This window comes from Ustilago hordei (assembly GCF_900519145.1).
Source record: "Ustilago hordei strain Uho2 genome assembly, contig: UHO2_contig_20, whole genome shotgun sequence".
NCBI classification, from domain to species: Eukaryota; Fungi; Basidiomycota; class Ustilaginomycetes; order Ustilaginales; family Ustilaginaceae; genus Ustilago; species Ustilago hordei.
In genome coordinates, this window is record NW_024545282.1 from 236,317 (window position 1) to 251,711 (window position 15,395).

The 15,395-nt window shown below is 51.1% G+C and overlaps 8 protein-coding genes and 1 non-coding gene across 9 annotated transcripts; 6 read left to right on the plus strand and 3 right to left on the minus strand.

Annotated features, from left to right (window-relative positions):
• Positions 1-56: 56 nt before the first annotated feature.
• Positions 57-162, plus strand: tRNA-Lys(CTT). The gene has a single exon. It is a non-coding gene; the product is annotated as a tRNA-Lys (tRNA).
• A 348-nt stretch (positions 163-510) lies between these two features.
• Positions 511-755, plus strand: UHO2_06670 (uncharacterized protein; the record flags this gene model as incomplete). Its single annotated transcript, XM_041558839.1, has 2 exons — positions 511-659; positions 722-755. 2 exons carry the CDS (start codon positions 511-513, stop codon positions 753-755), a joined length of 183 nt encoding a protein of 60 aa, XP_041414773.1.
• A 1,820-nt stretch (positions 756-2,575) lies between these two features.
• On the plus strand, positions 2,576-3,486 carry UHO2_06671 (uncharacterized protein; the record flags this gene model as incomplete). The annotated part of the gene is made up of 2 exons (XM_041558840.1): positions 2,576-3,260; positions 3,359-3,486. The coding sequence occupies 2 exons, from the start codon at positions 2,576-2,578 to the stop codon at positions 3,484-3,486; spliced, it is 813 nt and encodes a 270-aa protein (XP_041414774.1).
• A 1,658-nt stretch (positions 3,487-5,144) lies between these two features.
• On the plus strand, positions 5,145-5,768 carry UHO2_06672 (uncharacterized protein; the record flags this gene model as incomplete). Its single annotated transcript, XM_041558841.1, has 1 exon — positions 5,145-5,768. One exon carries the CDS (start codon positions 5,145-5,147, stop codon positions 5,766-5,768), a length of 624 nt encoding a protein of 207 aa, XP_041414775.1.
• Positions 5,769-6,683: 915 nt separating this feature from the next.
• Positions 6,684-7,241, plus strand: UHO2_06673 (uncharacterized protein; the record flags this gene model as incomplete). The annotated part of the gene is made up of 1 exon (XM_041558842.1): positions 6,684-7,241. The coding sequence occupies one exon, from the start codon at positions 6,684-6,686 to the stop codon at positions 7,239-7,241; it is 558 nt and encodes a 185-aa protein (XP_041414776.1).
• Positions 7,242-7,639: 398 nt separating this feature from the next.
• UHO2_06674 (putative RPL2A - ribosomal protein L8.e) lies at positions 7,640-9,165 on the minus strand (the record flags this gene model as incomplete). The annotated part of the gene is made up of 2 exons (XM_041558843.1): positions 7,640-8,246; positions 9,008-9,165. The coding sequence occupies 2 exons, from the start codon at positions 9,163-9,165 to the stop codon at positions 7,640-7,642; spliced, it is 765 nt and encodes a 254-aa protein (XP_041414777.1).
• Positions 9,166-10,242: 1,077 nt separating this feature from the next.
• UHO2_06675 (uncharacterized protein) lies at positions 10,243-11,334 on the plus strand (the record flags this gene model as incomplete). Its single annotated transcript, XM_041558844.1, has 1 exon — positions 10,243-11,334. One exon carries the CDS (start codon positions 10,243-10,245, stop codon positions 11,332-11,334), a length of 1,092 nt encoding a protein of 363 aa, XP_041414778.1.
• A 480-nt stretch (positions 11,335-11,814) lies between these two features.
• Positions 11,815-12,819, minus strand: UHO2_06676 (uncharacterized protein; the record flags this gene model as incomplete). The annotated part of the gene is made up of 1 exon (XM_041558845.1): positions 11,815-12,819. The coding sequence occupies one exon, from the start codon at positions 12,817-12,819 to the stop codon at positions 11,815-11,817; it is 1,005 nt and encodes a 334-aa protein (XP_041414779.1).
• Positions 12,820-13,618: 799 nt separating this feature from the next.
• UHO2_06677 (actin) lies at positions 13,619-14,887 on the minus strand (the record flags this gene model as incomplete). Its single annotated transcript, XM_041558846.1, has 2 exons — positions 13,619-14,691; positions 14,764-14,887. 2 exons carry the CDS (start codon positions 14,885-14,887, stop codon positions 13,619-13,621), a joined length of 1,197 nt encoding a protein of 398 aa, XP_041414780.1.
• Positions 14,888-15,395: the final 508 nt, after the last annotated feature.

Below are 15,395 nucleotides of genomic sequence, written 5' to 3' on the forward strand. Positions count from 1 at the left end.
TAGTAAAATACATAATATATATGCAATGATGGAGCATTTGGAATATGATACGTCTATCCCGGCTAGCTCAGTCGGTAGAGCGTCAGACTCTTATCTACAAGGGTTTCCGAGATCTTCTCGGAGTTCATCTGAATGTCGTGGGTTCGAGCCCCACGTTGGGAGATCTTTTTGTTTGAAGCTGCGCTTCTGTACGATCCTTTTTTTTTTTTTTTTTTTTTTTTTTGTTTTTTTTTTTTTTTTTGGCAACTGAGCTCCGCGGCGTTGCATGTTGACGAACGATGACTCTCATGTCGAATAACGCATCGCCAGGCGATCCGAGCTTCGTGCTTTGTCATGACTCGAAGCCAATGGGTGCACAGGGTGATGGTCGTCTCACGCCCTGATATCATAAGCAGCTCCAACGGCTTTCGACCCGGACACAAAAGTATAAATATAAACCTTTCTTAAGTCCCCATTCGGTCTGTTCTCATCCATCAACACCTTGCATTCTAAGTATTCTTCTTGCGAAACATGAAGCTCTTCACCATCATCACCATCCTTGCTCTCGGGCTTGTCGCCACTACGTCAGCTGACACGGTAGACCTTATTAGCGATTGTGACAGCAGCGTAACTGGTCCTTACCGCTGTGGCATGTACAGCACCTGCTGTTACGACGAGACGTAAGTGCTTTCTACACGCCCGTACTATCGACCTTTGCTGGAATGATTGACGCTTGTGCCAGCACGGGCAGAAGCACCTGCCAATCACATTGCTAATGTCATCAAACCTGAATCAAGGTGTCCTTCGACCGCCTCGACCACAATCTCCCTTAGTCGAATAGTTATGCACTTCGCAACCACCAAGCTACGTCTGGCTTTGTTGGCCTTCCGTTTTTTTTAAACACCTACCTTGCTCATTTGATACGCTTTCCGTGACCTTCTCTTCTACCCCTCTCACTTCCGTTTTCTCAATTTCGTGGTCCATGAAGAGACCTCGAGTTGAAGCTTGAATGTGTCGGAGCGATGTCGTGTGCCGTGCTCGCTTGAGTTCATCGCTGGGGTTGATATTGCTGGGGTTGATATCGCTGAGGTTGATATCGCCGAGGTTGACCTGCGAGCTCGAACCGTCAGATCGACCCACATTGCCGAGTTGTGAGCGTGAATACTGCCCACTCGAGAGGCCTTGCAGTCATGACGATGCCTGCGGACCCCTTTTCATCTTTGTTTGACGTTGACCTTCGCTGCGGCACGTATTGGTTGCTTGCGGTGATAACCACAGCAACGCGAAAATGAGCTCAGATGAAGACGTAAACAATGAACGCTCAATTACGATTGTTTTGCCTCATCATGTAGGGGTGACCGAGGTGGGATGTTTTCGCCTGTGCAGATGAAGCTTCAGCACTTGACAGATCAGTTCTCATCATCGGAAGGATGTGATGCTCACTCGCTTTTTCCACCCAGGTTATCGCCCTGGCTTCTGCAGTCGCGACAGGACGTTGAGAGTGTGGGAGCGAATAGCGTGATCGCTTGTCACTTGCGACACAGACTTGGATGGTAGGTCGCGATTTCATTACGTGTGGCGACGACCAACGGTATGTAGAGACAGTGCATGAAAGTGGTACTAATGAAGAACGAACTAACTAAGCCTTGTGAGTTTCATGCGTCTAGCGTGTGGACGAGGCTGAAACATCCCGAGGCAATGCAGAGGTAAGGCTCAGGCCCCTATCTCCTCCTCCACGAGCATTGGATAGCCGTTATGCCGTTGCCTATCGCGATAATCAGCCTGACGCGAGCCGATACGCCGCCCAGGCCTCCTACAGAGAGTCTGACGGGTTGAGACGATCGTCCCGCACGTCCCGCACGTCCCGCACGTCCCGCACGTCCCGCACGTCCCGCACGTCCCGCACGTCCCGCACGTCCCGCACGTCCCGCACGTCCCGCACGTCCCGCACGTCCCGCACGTCCGACTAAGTGCATTGAAAGCAACGTGGGCGCTTTGACGTCCTCATGGCAGTTGGCGTGACTGAATTCTGCCCATTTGCGTTGCTATTGTTCGCACCTCGCAATTTCACCACCTCATCGTTAGCGTTGATGTGTACTCCTTCTCAACTACCGCTTCGATATTGAATGAAAAGCTTGTTGCAGGAAAGTGACACCATCTCAGAATGCTCCGAGCACCCACGAACCTTGGCACCTGTTTTGCAGCAACTCCGAGACCAAACAAGGGCAACTATACCTCTTCTACGAGCTTCTCAGCAGAGTGGGAGTCAGTATGAGATCACAGAGCATACAATATGATTGTGGGCTGGTAAACAGGCTTCCCACCCTCAACCAACTCTCTCTCTCTGAGGTGACACTAGCACAGGTAGGCATTTCCGATACAGAAAGCCACTGTTGCAGCAAAATCTCGTGCTACAATGTCACTCGGACCAGGTCTGCCAGCACAGCTGATGCAGACTCAGCCTTGTCTTCATCCCTCTTCCCGTCGAGATCGTCCAAAATATAAAGACAACCTCGTTGCGAATCCGTCACTTTCCTTCCAAACACATCTCCTGCTTCCCTCCCCTTCCCACGAAAACAGTAGCTTTTCCTTCATCATGAAGCTCAACATCGCCATCGTTGCTCTAGCTCTTTCGAGCACTGCCCTCACTTTTGCTGCTCCTTTGCCCACGCCTATGCCACAGGGTTGGGGTTTTTTGAGGAAAGCCGTTGGCAAGATCTCAGGCAAGAGTAGTTCAGCGGCCCAGGAGCTTTCTATCTACGCCGACGATTACGTCCCCCAGTACGAGAGGTATAGCGACGCAACGCACCCCTACATCCCGAAGGAGCACTCTTCTCAGGCCAGCCCTGTTCACAGGTCACACGGCAGTGGTGATAGCAGCAGGCCTGCTGAACGCGACCCTCGCCACGGCGGAGACGAGTCTGATTACTTGACCTCTCCCGAGGCCAGCCCTGTTCACAGGTCACACGGCAGTGGTGATAGCAGCAGGCCTGCTGAACGCGACCCTCGCCACGGCGGAGACGAGTCTGGTCACTATCCTCAGACTCAATACACCCCTCACACCCTTCAACACGCCTCTTATGGCCAAGATCCTCAGCCTCAATACACCCCTTACACCCCTCGATTCACCCCTTCTGGCCACTATCCTCAGCTTCAATACACCCCTCAACACGCCTCTTATGGCCACTATCCTCAGCCTCAATACGCTCCTAACTTTGCTTCAAACGCTCCTTATGGCCACGATCCTCAGCCTCAACCCAGTTACGTCTCTCATGGGCACGGTAAGTAAAGAGCAAGTAGCTCCGATATCATGTGATGCAAGGCCATCAAATGCTGATTCGACTCTGCCTGGTTTTGGTTTTGGTTTGTGACTCAACAGTTTGGCCGGAAGGTCCGCCTGGTGGGTTCTATTCTTATTACAGCTCTCACGATGCTCATCGTTTTCCCGTCGGTGGATACCTTAGTGCGCCTCCTCCAAACCAGGACAGAGTTGGCTGGTTCTTTTGAAGAATCATCGTCGATACAGTCTAATGGGGCCCCCACGAATTTGCGAGTTCACGCTTCATGGTGCTGTGCTTGCCTTGTTCTGTTCTGTCCGGGCCGTTCTGTTCTCATCGTTTCCCAAACTCGCTTATGCTTCCCAGCAGTGGTACAACTGTGTTGTCGCCATCCGTCAATCCTAGAATTAGGCACTCTGGTCTCTACTGAACTTCCATTTGTAGTACAGTCGTTCCATCCCCCTCATTTACACCTGCCTAAGTCTCCCTTCGAAGCTGTGTTTCTATTCGTGTGAGACTAGCTATCTTTACACTCTGACCACTTTAGCCGCTTAAGGTTCCTCCTCAAAAAGCTTGATCGTCTCTCAGAAGCATCTCGAAAGTCTGGCCTTCGGAAATGCTTTCCGTCCGAACCTTAGCGAGAAACTTCCAGCAGCCACCTCAACCTGACCGGGCGACTGTAGCCGAAATCTTCGGGTCACTTCTACGCTGATCGCTGCAACTAGGCGCATTCGGATCTCGAAAACCCTAGAGTCGCGTTTGGTACAGACGCGAATATCAGTGATCGGAGCACGGGGCACCTGCGTTGCGCAGCAGGTGAGCGAAATCGCCACTCACTTGCCTCATCTCACCTCTCCTCCCTGTTGGAAATAATGAAAGAATACGGGTGTCGAAACTCAGTGGTCGACGATGGTCTAAGCACAGTGTTCAAGCTATTGAGCAGAAACACTATACTATATTGAACTGAGAGAAGAACGTGGTAGTAGCCTCGAGCTCTCTACTTGGTATATATACATGGTGTCGGCACATGCCAGAGGTGGGAGCATCTTACTCAATGACAGGGTACGGCAACAAGTGTGACTCAGCAGTCCCCGATTCCAACTGTATCAGCTCCGACCGATCTCAGATCATATCGGCTCTGCCCCATTCGTTGTCAGATCGGTTCCACCCGATCCGCCCGATCCGTCGTCATATCGACTCATGTCATTTTTCGTGTCCTGCTGAATCGTTATCTTCAGCACTCCCTTCTCACCATCATCTCACTCTCACGCAGGCTCCGCCCCGCTATTACGCGACGTTCAACCACCCGTGGCCCTTACGGCCACGGCTGGGAACTCGCAAGCGACTCTCCCACGAGTTAGGCAATCTCACATTTCTCATGCTTCGGTCTCTGTTCCCGCGGGTGGTTCGTGTACGCGGCAGCCAGACATTGACTTCTCGGTGGGACATGCTTAATGACCACACATGAAATGCTAGTTGGTGGGATGAGATATACGTTGCAGCTCAACAAGTTGTTGTATGCTTTGCCATTGTATCGCCTAGCTGCAGCTTCATTACATTACGTGATTTGGGTGCCCACTAAGTGGGGGCAGTGGCTCACATGTGACATGTTCAAGTTTGTAGGTTATGGTTGCTCATTGACGACCATCACTTGCTGTTACGGTGTACATGTGGGAAAGTTGTACAGTAACGCTCTAGGCCATTCTCATTGTGCATGAACAGAGTGAGACGTAGTAACAGGGTGCACGACCCGATTCAACGTGTGTTTCCCTCCGAGTGGCATTGTTGGTTGGAAGGTATAAAAATGCTCCCCATTCAGCACCAAGACAATTTTTGTTCTCGCCAACATCCTTTCTTTCTCCTATCCTTTCCAGTAGCACGATCAAGATGAACCCATCATTGACAATCCTCCTCCTAACCCTCTTCGCCACTCTGGCAGTGGCGGCCCCCGTTGCCCCGGGGTTCGGCGAAAAGGCCTTGGAAAGCACCTCTGAATCCCTCTCCAACCATCTCTCTGACCTCACTCTCAGCCATCCTCTTCCCCCAACCTCTCAAGCTCGTCGACCTATGTTGACATTCAGACGTCCTTCCCCACTTCCTGAACATGGTGCACCTACCCTCGATATCCCCGGCCGGCCAGGGTTCGAGACGGACTCGAATTCTGCTCCTTGGTTTAATCGTTTTGGTGGTGCCATACGAACTTCGAAGAAACATGCAGCTAGAGACCAGGCTGAGCCTTACAGCTTAAGCTTCAAGGAAAGGGTGCAAAACGCCTTGGCCAGAAAGAAGGCGGCTATGCAGGAACAAGAGCCGGTCACGCTAGCTAGACAAGCTTCTAGGAAGCAGGCGCAATGGGAGGACATGGTTCTGGAGGAGCATCACCTGCAGCCTTTGGGTGGAAGTGGATCAGGAAGAAGGGCTAGTTCTTCAACCGCTGGAGCAGATAGTACCATGGATTATAGCAGGTTCAGTGATCAGGGTGATACCGCTTCTAGTCGATCCAGAAACTAAGAGATAGCAGTTCAGTGAAGGGGAGTGGCCGCTTTAGTCGCTATAACCCCCACTGTTGTTATCAAGTCCCGCCATCATACCTCTCTTCGCATTCTCTTGGCCGGTTAATGTCGGCCTCTATCGGGGACCGTTGATGGGGATTGGTGGCGACGCGTTGACCGAGACCCTCCTGATGAAGTTCATATGCACATCAGTGTGTATGTGTGTGGGAAAGCATCACTTGTTCCTTCAGCTAGTCGAAGATCGATCTTGCCTGCTCCGTCACAACTGTTGTTCCTGTTGAGCTCATATTTTCACACCAATCCATAACAACCATTCCCTCCCTCCCCTTCTCCCGATGAATCACCTCATGCAATCCAAAGATCACGCCTTCATCTACCCTCTTGTCCCTCTGTAGCTACCTGTGTCACTGATGATGTGATTCTGAATACGTGTCCATTCTCTGCTCAGGCAACCCAAGCACATCGTAATCGAAGGCTGCTTGGTTGATGAAAAGGCTTGCCAAGTGATGTGGCGTGGCGCTTTGAGGTCGTATACAAAGAGCGGCACGACATTCACACGGATCAATCTATTCCCAGCCGGTTGAGTTTGAGTTGGTATAGAAATCAGGTAGCCTACCCTTTTGTTCTTCCCCTTCTCCCGCTCAACACTAACTCAAAACTTCCATTGTCCTCTCTGGGTGCTGCTCGGGGAAGAAGCAAGTTAGGTGTCCGGTCAAAACGGCGAATTCCTTCCACTTGCTTGTCCGTACTAACATCCCCTTCAACGACCCAATCGATCTCTTCTTTCTTGCCTTTTGCCGAATCGGTCACTTGCAAACAATCGAACGCCAACCTTTTCCTCAACACCTACATAACCAGACATACATCTATTCACCGACCTCAACCTCACCTCGCAACACAAGACAAGACAACAATGCACCTAAAGCTCATCCCGCTCGTCACTCTACCCCTCCTTCTCGTAACGGCAACCTTGACGAAAGCACTCCCACCTGGACCACCAGAAGACATCATCAAAACGACACTCGAAAGTACAGGCTCAACTGAAGCAGAATTATTCCCGCAATGGTCGAATCCCTCTGGCTGGATGGGATTTCGAATGGTAGGTGAACATCTACGTAGTCTGCACCCTCCGCACTTACCTGCGGAATACAATGCGGATTGGCATGTTGTCAATTCACCCATCCGAGGTGTTGTTACTGACAACAGAGCCAGATTGAGATTAGGCATTACTGGTAGGGAAGTAGATCGAGATTGGGAGCAAAGAGTTTTAAATCGTCATCAACCATCAGAGACATTGAGAACACCGGAACTACAGGCAATTGTGACAGAGTTTCCAACGCACCTTGGAAATGGCGAACAAGAGGCCAGCAGTCTAGCACATGCCAGGTTCGAATTCAGTTCTCCTCCTCCATCAACAAGTAGTGGTGTGGGGAGAAAGGAGAGGGGTAAGCGTCAGAGACGGCCCAAGTAATCCACAATGACTCAAGAAGCTCAGATGACGAATTCAATCAACACAAGACAATCAACACAAAGAGCCAAAGTGAGAGCAAATCGGAATTGAGATTGACCAAGGCCAATCTTTGTTTTGGGTGTGATGTGTGTGCTGTGGATAGCAAAGGACGACATGCCTTGCGAGCAGAGTATCGTCCAACTTGCGAATTCATAACGGCCAAGTGTCGAAGATGATAACGGCCTACTTTGTGCCAAAATAGATCAAGAGAGTTGAAAGAGAAAACAAGGACAAGAGTTGCGAATAGACTGTGCCGTTTCCATCCAGTCTGCCCTTCCCGCTTGCCTAGAGATAAAAAGTGCAACTCGACAAAACAAAGGAACCAAACCAGCTTGACAAGGAAAAGGTGATCAACTGGTTTAAGCGTCCTTGGTCTTGATGGTACCGCGGATAAGACCGGTACGACGAGCAGCGATAAGACCGACCTTCTGACCGGAAGGAGCGTATCGCGACACGGTCGAAGCCTTACCAATGTGCTGATGGTTACCACCACCGTGAGGGTGATCGACAGGGTTCATAGCAACACCACGAGTTCTGGGCCACGAGTTCCTCTTGACCTTGAACTTGTGATGAGCACGACCAGCCTTGAGCAAAGGCTTGTCAATACGACCACCGCCAGCTACGATACCGATAGTAGCACGCGAAGTGGAAGGAACAGTCTTCTTAGCACCCGAAGGAAGACGGATACGGGAGGTTTTACCGTTGGAATCGTGTCCAATGATGGTAGCGTAGTTACCCGAGGTACGGGCGAGAGAGCCACGGTCACCGGATTTCTCCTCGACATTGCAAATGATGGTACCTTCGGGAAGCGATGAGAGGGGGAGAACGTTGGCAACGTTCAAAGCAGCTTTCTTGCCGCAGTAGACGAATTGACCGGTAGAGAGACCTTCGGTGGCAACAAAGGTTTCAACACGGGTGCGGTACTTGTAGGGGTCACGGAAGGCAACCTTGGCGAGGGGGGCGCCGCTGCAAAACAACAAGTAAGGAGAGGTGGTAAATTGGGACAGGATCAGTATGTTGTGCGCGAGTCGAGAGATTGAGCGCATGGTTCTAGCATTCGAGGAAAGAGCATCAAGTTTGAAGGGCGGAAGATATAGCATCTTTGTCGTTGCAGCGGGTCGAGGTAAAGCGGAAGAGCGGCAACACAATGGAAAGGGGCCCAGTTGATAGGTGAGATAGGTGAGATAGGTGCGGCGTATGAGACTGTGTTTGTCGTATGCGTATGCTGAGTCAAGTTGGCTGCTGCATGAGCTGGGCTTGCTTGATCGAAGAGGGTGCTTCTGTCGCAATGACGGGCTGATCTGCTTTGATATCCGTTCAAGTCATGCGAATGACTCTCCTCCTTGTCACATCTGCAATGGCCAGGCTGATCGTTTCGATGAGTCTCCCAGAATTCGTAAATGTGGTCTATGCGTCTGAATGCCTGCTTTCGGTCATACCATACTTGATGCCTTCTGTCTGCTTGAGGATGGATGCAGTTAGCGAATGCCTCTATCCTCTGCGTTGAAGTCTGCCGAGCCGCTTCTCCCTTTCTGCGTCTTTGGGCATTAGGCAATCCTTCATCCGAACTGCCGAGTATATTGATGCTGATGCTATTGTATATCGGTTGCTATTGTATATCGGTAGCTGCTGCCGATTGTCGATTGCTGAATACTTCGGATCGAGTCGATAGCAATGCTTTCCTTTGCTGTTCTCCTGCTTTGGTTTGTGCTTTCAAAAATACTCACCGACCAGCATCGTGGATGATCTCCTTAACCACACCTCGGATGTAACCGTTGCGCTCGGCGTAGTCGTAGACACGCAACTTGGCAGGAGCCTTGTTGTGCTTGGTGTGAGCGGTGAAGATGCCACCGCTCTTTCGCTGAGCTCGAATGACCCTACCCATTGTTGATTGTACGGTGTGTAAGGTGGAAGTGACTTGATGGTGAGGAGAGAGTTGGCAACGATGGCGAGCAGACGACTTGACACACACACACACACACACACTTACTTTCTCTCTCTGTGGACTTCGGTGCCGACGGGCTTGGCTGGCTGGACTTGTGTCTGGCATTAGAGTTGTTATTTTTGCCCATCACGTGCTCGAGATAGATCGGCCGAGCTGCAATTTCAACCGACCGGGACTGTTTTCCTTTTTCTTGGCAAGTGTGCAAGAAAAGCTAGGTCTAACAGCCAGGCAGAAACTGAGCCTCCACTTCTGTCTGGCTGGCTATGCAAGATGATTGACAAGCGCACCAAGCCTGCTTGCCACCATCAACTGGCCTGTCGTCATCTCGGATCCTCGCTCTCGTTGTTGTCGTTGGACACCATCCTCACCATCTCGGCTTCGCTCGCATCCCATGTGAAGCTGCAACGAGGACCATCCTCTTGCCGTGTCCAAGAACGGCAACAACGACTGCAGCGACACTACAGAGCCAACAAGACACGCCTCGATTTGGAGCGCTGGACTCTTTCAGCAGCGCTACTTGTGTTGATCGTAAGTCTCACCGCATACACACACGATTCGCATGCCTTTTCCATCGATCAATCCAGGCAAGGTGGTGGCCGCTAAAGTGATGACTAAAATATCACATTCACAAGCTCAACAGTCCAAGGAGGAACAACTGTTCTTCCGGTGCCGAGTTAATCTTCTTCTTCTGCAATTCTGATCCGCAAGTCGCCAACAAAAACGCCCATGCCTTCTTGTGTGGCCGTTGTTGATGGTCGAGAGAGATGCATGCCTATTGTCGCAATGTTACGTGATGGATCGCTGACTTGGCTCTCTTTTGGTTGATATATAGGAAAGCCAACAAAACTAAAAGGAACCAATTCATACCCCGATACTTGGTCCAAAATTTCGTCTTGTGTGCCATAGCCCTCCTCCTTGGGCGCATAGCTAAGCACCAGCTGTTCCGCCAACTCGAGCGCAACGTCTTTGCTGTCCAACTATCTTGCAGAGCCGTGCGCAGCTCAACGGACAACTAACATGGCTCCCCGTGCCTCCTCCATCCAGCACCCATCGCCCAACATGACGGCCAACACAAACTCAACCAACGATAGTTCCTCACATGGACCACTATCAGCCTTGCAACCAGCCTCATCAGTTGACCTTGACCACAATTCACCCCCTGCACCACCTAACCCTCTCCTTCAGCCCCGACCGCGTCCAAAGGTGCGCGGCAAGCTGGCTTCCTCGAGCAGCACCATCCTCGTCAACCCATGTCAACGAGGAAATCCGCTGCTCAGCTCGATCCGATCTTTGGGTTGGGAGTACTCGGACATAGTGCCTGACTACGTTGTCGGCGTTTCATCGTGCATTTTGTTCCTCTCGATCCGATACCACCGACTGCACCCAGAATACATCCATACGCGAATCGCCAAACTTTCCAACATGTTTACGCTCCGAATCCTTCTTCTCCTCTGCGATGTGAAGGATCATGCACCGGCTATTAAGGAGTTGACTAAAACGGCACTGATCAACAACCTTACTCTCATCGTAGCATGGAGTGCAGAAGAAGCAGGGAGATACGTGGAAACTTATAAGAGTTTCGAACATAAACCTCCAGATCCTATCAAGGAGAGAGTGCCGGAGGATTATCTAAGTCAACTGACCAACGTCCTTACCCAGGTGAGGGGGGTTAATAGAACAGATGTGCTTACCTTGATTACCAGATATGGCAGTTTGAAAGGCGTGATTAGAGCCTGTAAGCACGAGACCGCAGGCTTACAAATGTCTCCTGGATTCGGAGAGATTAAGGCTAAGAGATTGCGAGACGTTGTTACTCAGCCTTTTAGAGTTGGTCAAGGAAACAGTTATAGGCAACGCCAACTTGGCTCTCCTAGCAATTCTACTACCAACACTGCTGCTGCTGGTGGTGGTCCGAGTGCGGTTGGTAGAGCGGCTGGATTGTTGGAAGACGATCATGTTCTTCTCACCTCCTCCTCCTCCTCCTCCTCCTCTGCCACAGGTCAAACGAGAGATCTGAACACCTTGCAGGAGAATCTCGAACAACTAACCGAACAGGAACAACTCCGACTCGCCATGCAACTCTCAATGCATCCTCAACCACCGTCCTAATGCACCTCTCTTCGCCTCCCCCTCTTGCTACACTTGCTACACTTGCTACACTTGCTACACTTGCTACACTTTGTTCTACTTGGAATATACCCATACTTTAACGCTTTTCCCGTCTATCTTGAACCATGTCTTGTGTCAACGGATCCCTCTGTTCGGCTGGATTCACTACCTTTGGATTGCAAGATGCATAGGCACTTGGCATCTGAGCATTGTTTTCGTTTGAGACCAACACACGATTGAGAAGCTCAGGAAAGCAGAGAAGCAAAAAGCGGGCGTGTTTAGAGGCTAGGCAATGTATTGCAACCAACCAACCGCACCATTCCACCAGGGAACGGCGCGGGAAGACAGAAAGGGAAAAGCGAACGCGGACAAAGAATGGACCGACAGGAATGATGTATCCAGACAAAGGGGAAAGGAGTGACGAGGGAGGAGCAAGGTGCAACTTGGAAGCGGGTTTGGCTGTGAATGGGAGGCAAGGCTTTAACAAGCGGCGAGATTCTTATAAGAACCGATATCATAGGTATTAGCCTTGCCAAGGAACCAACCATTCAGCATCTGATAAAGATAATCGAGATTGTTCTGAGCATGACAATTGCCCTGAGCTTTAGCAGCAGTAGCCTTCTTAACAGTAAGGCCAAGTTGCCAACCATTATACTGACCAATAGCCTGCAACACATTCCCGCCACACTGATCCAGCGTTGTCTTGAAATACCTTGCACCTGTATCAACATTGAACCATGGATCCTTACAGTTTCCATTAGGAGCACCACGACACTTGTCCCGAGTGATCTGCATAAGACCCTGCTCTCCATTTCCTCCAGTCACATTAGGATTACAAGTCGACTCTTGCATGGCAAACGACATAAGAACCGTAGCAGGCACCCCATGGGCCTTTTCTGCAGCTTCAAACGCCCAAAGAACCTCTTTGCACGGAGCAAACACGGGCGCAGTGGAAGCTTGAGACGCAGGCATGATTCTAAGTTGCGAAAGCGAAAGTTGAGGAGGCTTCCAACCTCCGGAGGTAAGACCACAGTTAAGAAAGTCTTGAGAACCATTGGGTTGATCATCATTGGCACCAGACGAACCGCAGTTCTTGGAGGTAAACCCAAAAAGGCCACCCGATACGGAAGAGGACGTCTTGGACTCAGAGTCACTCTCAAAGCCCGAGTTGGAGCTAGTACCAGACTTGTTCTGACTCGAAACCTGCGAGTGAGAGCCCGAGTGTTGCTTAGCACCCTTGCTGGTAGTAGCATCATCGCGACTCTTAGCCTTGCAATGACGCTTTGAACGCCTGCCCATACGACGAGGGTTATTGTTAAGAATAGCACTACGTCGCTGCAAAGAAAGATGCTGCTTGGACGTAGTGGGTAAGTTGTTGCGAGGTTCGAGATTGGCAAACACGGCCGAAGCGCTAGTAGCGACAAAGACGAGCGTGAGTGCGACAAGAGAGAGCAACTTGATTCCTGCCAACCTGAATGCGAACATGGTTGGATTGCGAGAAAGAGAATGTATGCGATGCTTGATGTTGAAAGAGAGGGGAAAGATGAGCAAAGGGAAAGATGAGCAAAGGGAAAGATGAGCAAAGGGAAAGATGAGCAAAGGGAAAGATGAGCAAGGGATTGATGGATGTATCGGTTAGTGCGAGCGAGCGAAACCTGATATGGACCAGCCAAACGAGGTGTAAAGAAAGCCGTTCTAAGAAGCGGACCGTGCTGCGACTAGAATGGGGAGGAGGAGGGCGATATGGTAGAAAGGCAACAAGCAATGCCCTTTCTCTTTCTCCTTCTCTCTTTCTCCAAACCCCTGACTCCTTTGTCTCTCTCCAGCCGAGGCCCTCTCCTTTCCCACCCTTTTCCCCCTTTGCTCTTTACCAGCAAGCAAACCGCTTTCTTCAATCTAAAATCCATCGGCCGATACTCAAATACTGCATCTCTCTCATCAACACCGGTGATCAGATAATCACTGCCAGGCACAGACACCTGACCCTAAGCGTGAAGGCTTAGGCTTAGCCTCCATCTATGCTCAAGCTCGTCAAGGGTTGATTGATATGTTTCATTTGATTCGTGTGACAGCGCCTTTTGACAAGAGTTTACATTTACGTGGGACAAGGAGACCCAACACTACCAGCGAAAAGCCTGGGTGCAAGACCATCTGTATGCTGCCGCCTCACTCGATGAGATCAGATTGAAACCCAGACGGGATTGCTTCAGCAGGACAACGTCTAGCAGAACAACGTCTAGCAGAACAACGTCTAATCTTTGGCTCCTCGTCCACATGGACCGGCTTAGAAGCACTTGCGGTGAACAATCGAAGGTCCACTCTCGTCGTACTCCTGCTTCGAGATCCACATTTGCTGGAAAGTGGAAAGCGAAGCCAGAATCGATCCGCCGATCCAAACTGAATACTTTCGCTCGGGAGGAGCGACAATCTTGACCTTCATCGAGCTGGGAGCCAGTGCGGTGATCTCCTTCTGCATACGGTCCGAGATACCGGCGTACATTGTGGTACCACCGGACATGACAATGTTGCCGTACAGGTCCTTTCGGATGTCCAAGTCACACTTCATGATCGAGTTGTAAGTAGTCTCGTGGATACCGGCAGCTTCCAAACCAAGGAAAGCGGGCTGGAAGAGAACCTCGGGTGTACGGAATCGCTCGTTACCAATCGTGATCACTTGTCCGTCAGGAAGCTCGTACGACTTTTCCAGAGCCGAAGACTGGGTAGCGGTAAGCATCTCCTGCTCAAAGTCAAGAGCAACGTAGCAGAGCTTCTCCTTGATGTCACGAACAATTTCACGCTCGGCAGTCGTGGTGAAAGGGTAACCACGCTCAGTCAAGATACGAGCCAGATATTCGGTCAAGTCACGACCGGCAAGATCGAGACGAAGGATCGAGTGCGGGAGCGAGTAACCTTCGTAGATGGGCACAGTGTGCGTAACACCGTCACCCGAGTCGAGAACGATACCAGTGGTACGACCGGAAGCGTAGAGCGAGAGGACGGCCTGGATGGCAACGTAGAAAGCGGGAGCATTGAACGTCTCAAAGAGGATCTGCGTCATCTTTTCACGGTTCGCCTTGGGGTTCAAGGGAGCCTCGGTGAGCAAGACGGGGTGCTCCTCGGGAGCGACACGAAGCTCGTTGTAGAACGTGTGGTGCCAAATCTTCTCCATGTCGTCCCAGTTGGTGACGATACCGTGCTCGATAGGGTACTTGAGGGTCAAGATACCACGCTTTGACTGAGCCTCGTCACCGACGTACGAGTCCTTCTGACCCATGCCGACCATGACACCCTGGTGACGCGGGCGACCGACGACCGAAGGGAAGACAGCTCGGGGAGCATCATCACCGGCGAAACCGGCTGTGTGCGTGGCAAAGGAGCGAGAGATGGACTAGTCAGCCAGCTGCAACGACAAATCAACAGAGACCAAACGTCCAGCCGAGCCAGCCGAGCCAGCCGAGCCAGCCGAGCCAGCCGAAGCAGGCAACCATGCGGCACTGCCAGTCAAGCTTGGTACAAGTGTGAGAAGACCTACCTTTGCACATTCCCGAACCATTGTCGATAACGAGCTGTTGAGCGCAAGAGCAGCCGAAATTTGGGCAAAAGAGGGCGATTCAAGCATGCAATTGGCGGTACAAGGGAGAAAGATGAGATGGAAGGATTTGTCAGTTGACTAGCTCACTTGCTTGTAGCGGCCATTTGCGCGGACAACCATCTCTTCGGAATGGCAGCTCGGATTTTCGAAACTGATTGTGTTTGCGTTGTGTGGCTACCGTTGTGTGGCTACTTACAGCAGCGACTTCGTCTGTTGGATTGCAGCATCAGCAGCAATGATTCAAGGAACAAGGGTTTGGTCAGTTTGCTGTTCGCAAAAAGGCTTGAGATACGCGCGCAATTGCCGCGCAATTTCCGCGCAAGGTGAGCCGAGGATGATGACCAAGCGCTCAACATGGACCATGCGCGATTGATGGCGTTGAGAAACTCGAGGACAGGCACCGACCACCTCTTGGGTTCCATTGGAAGGCGGCAAGTGGAGTGGAGCGACGGCGAGTGCTGGTCAAGTT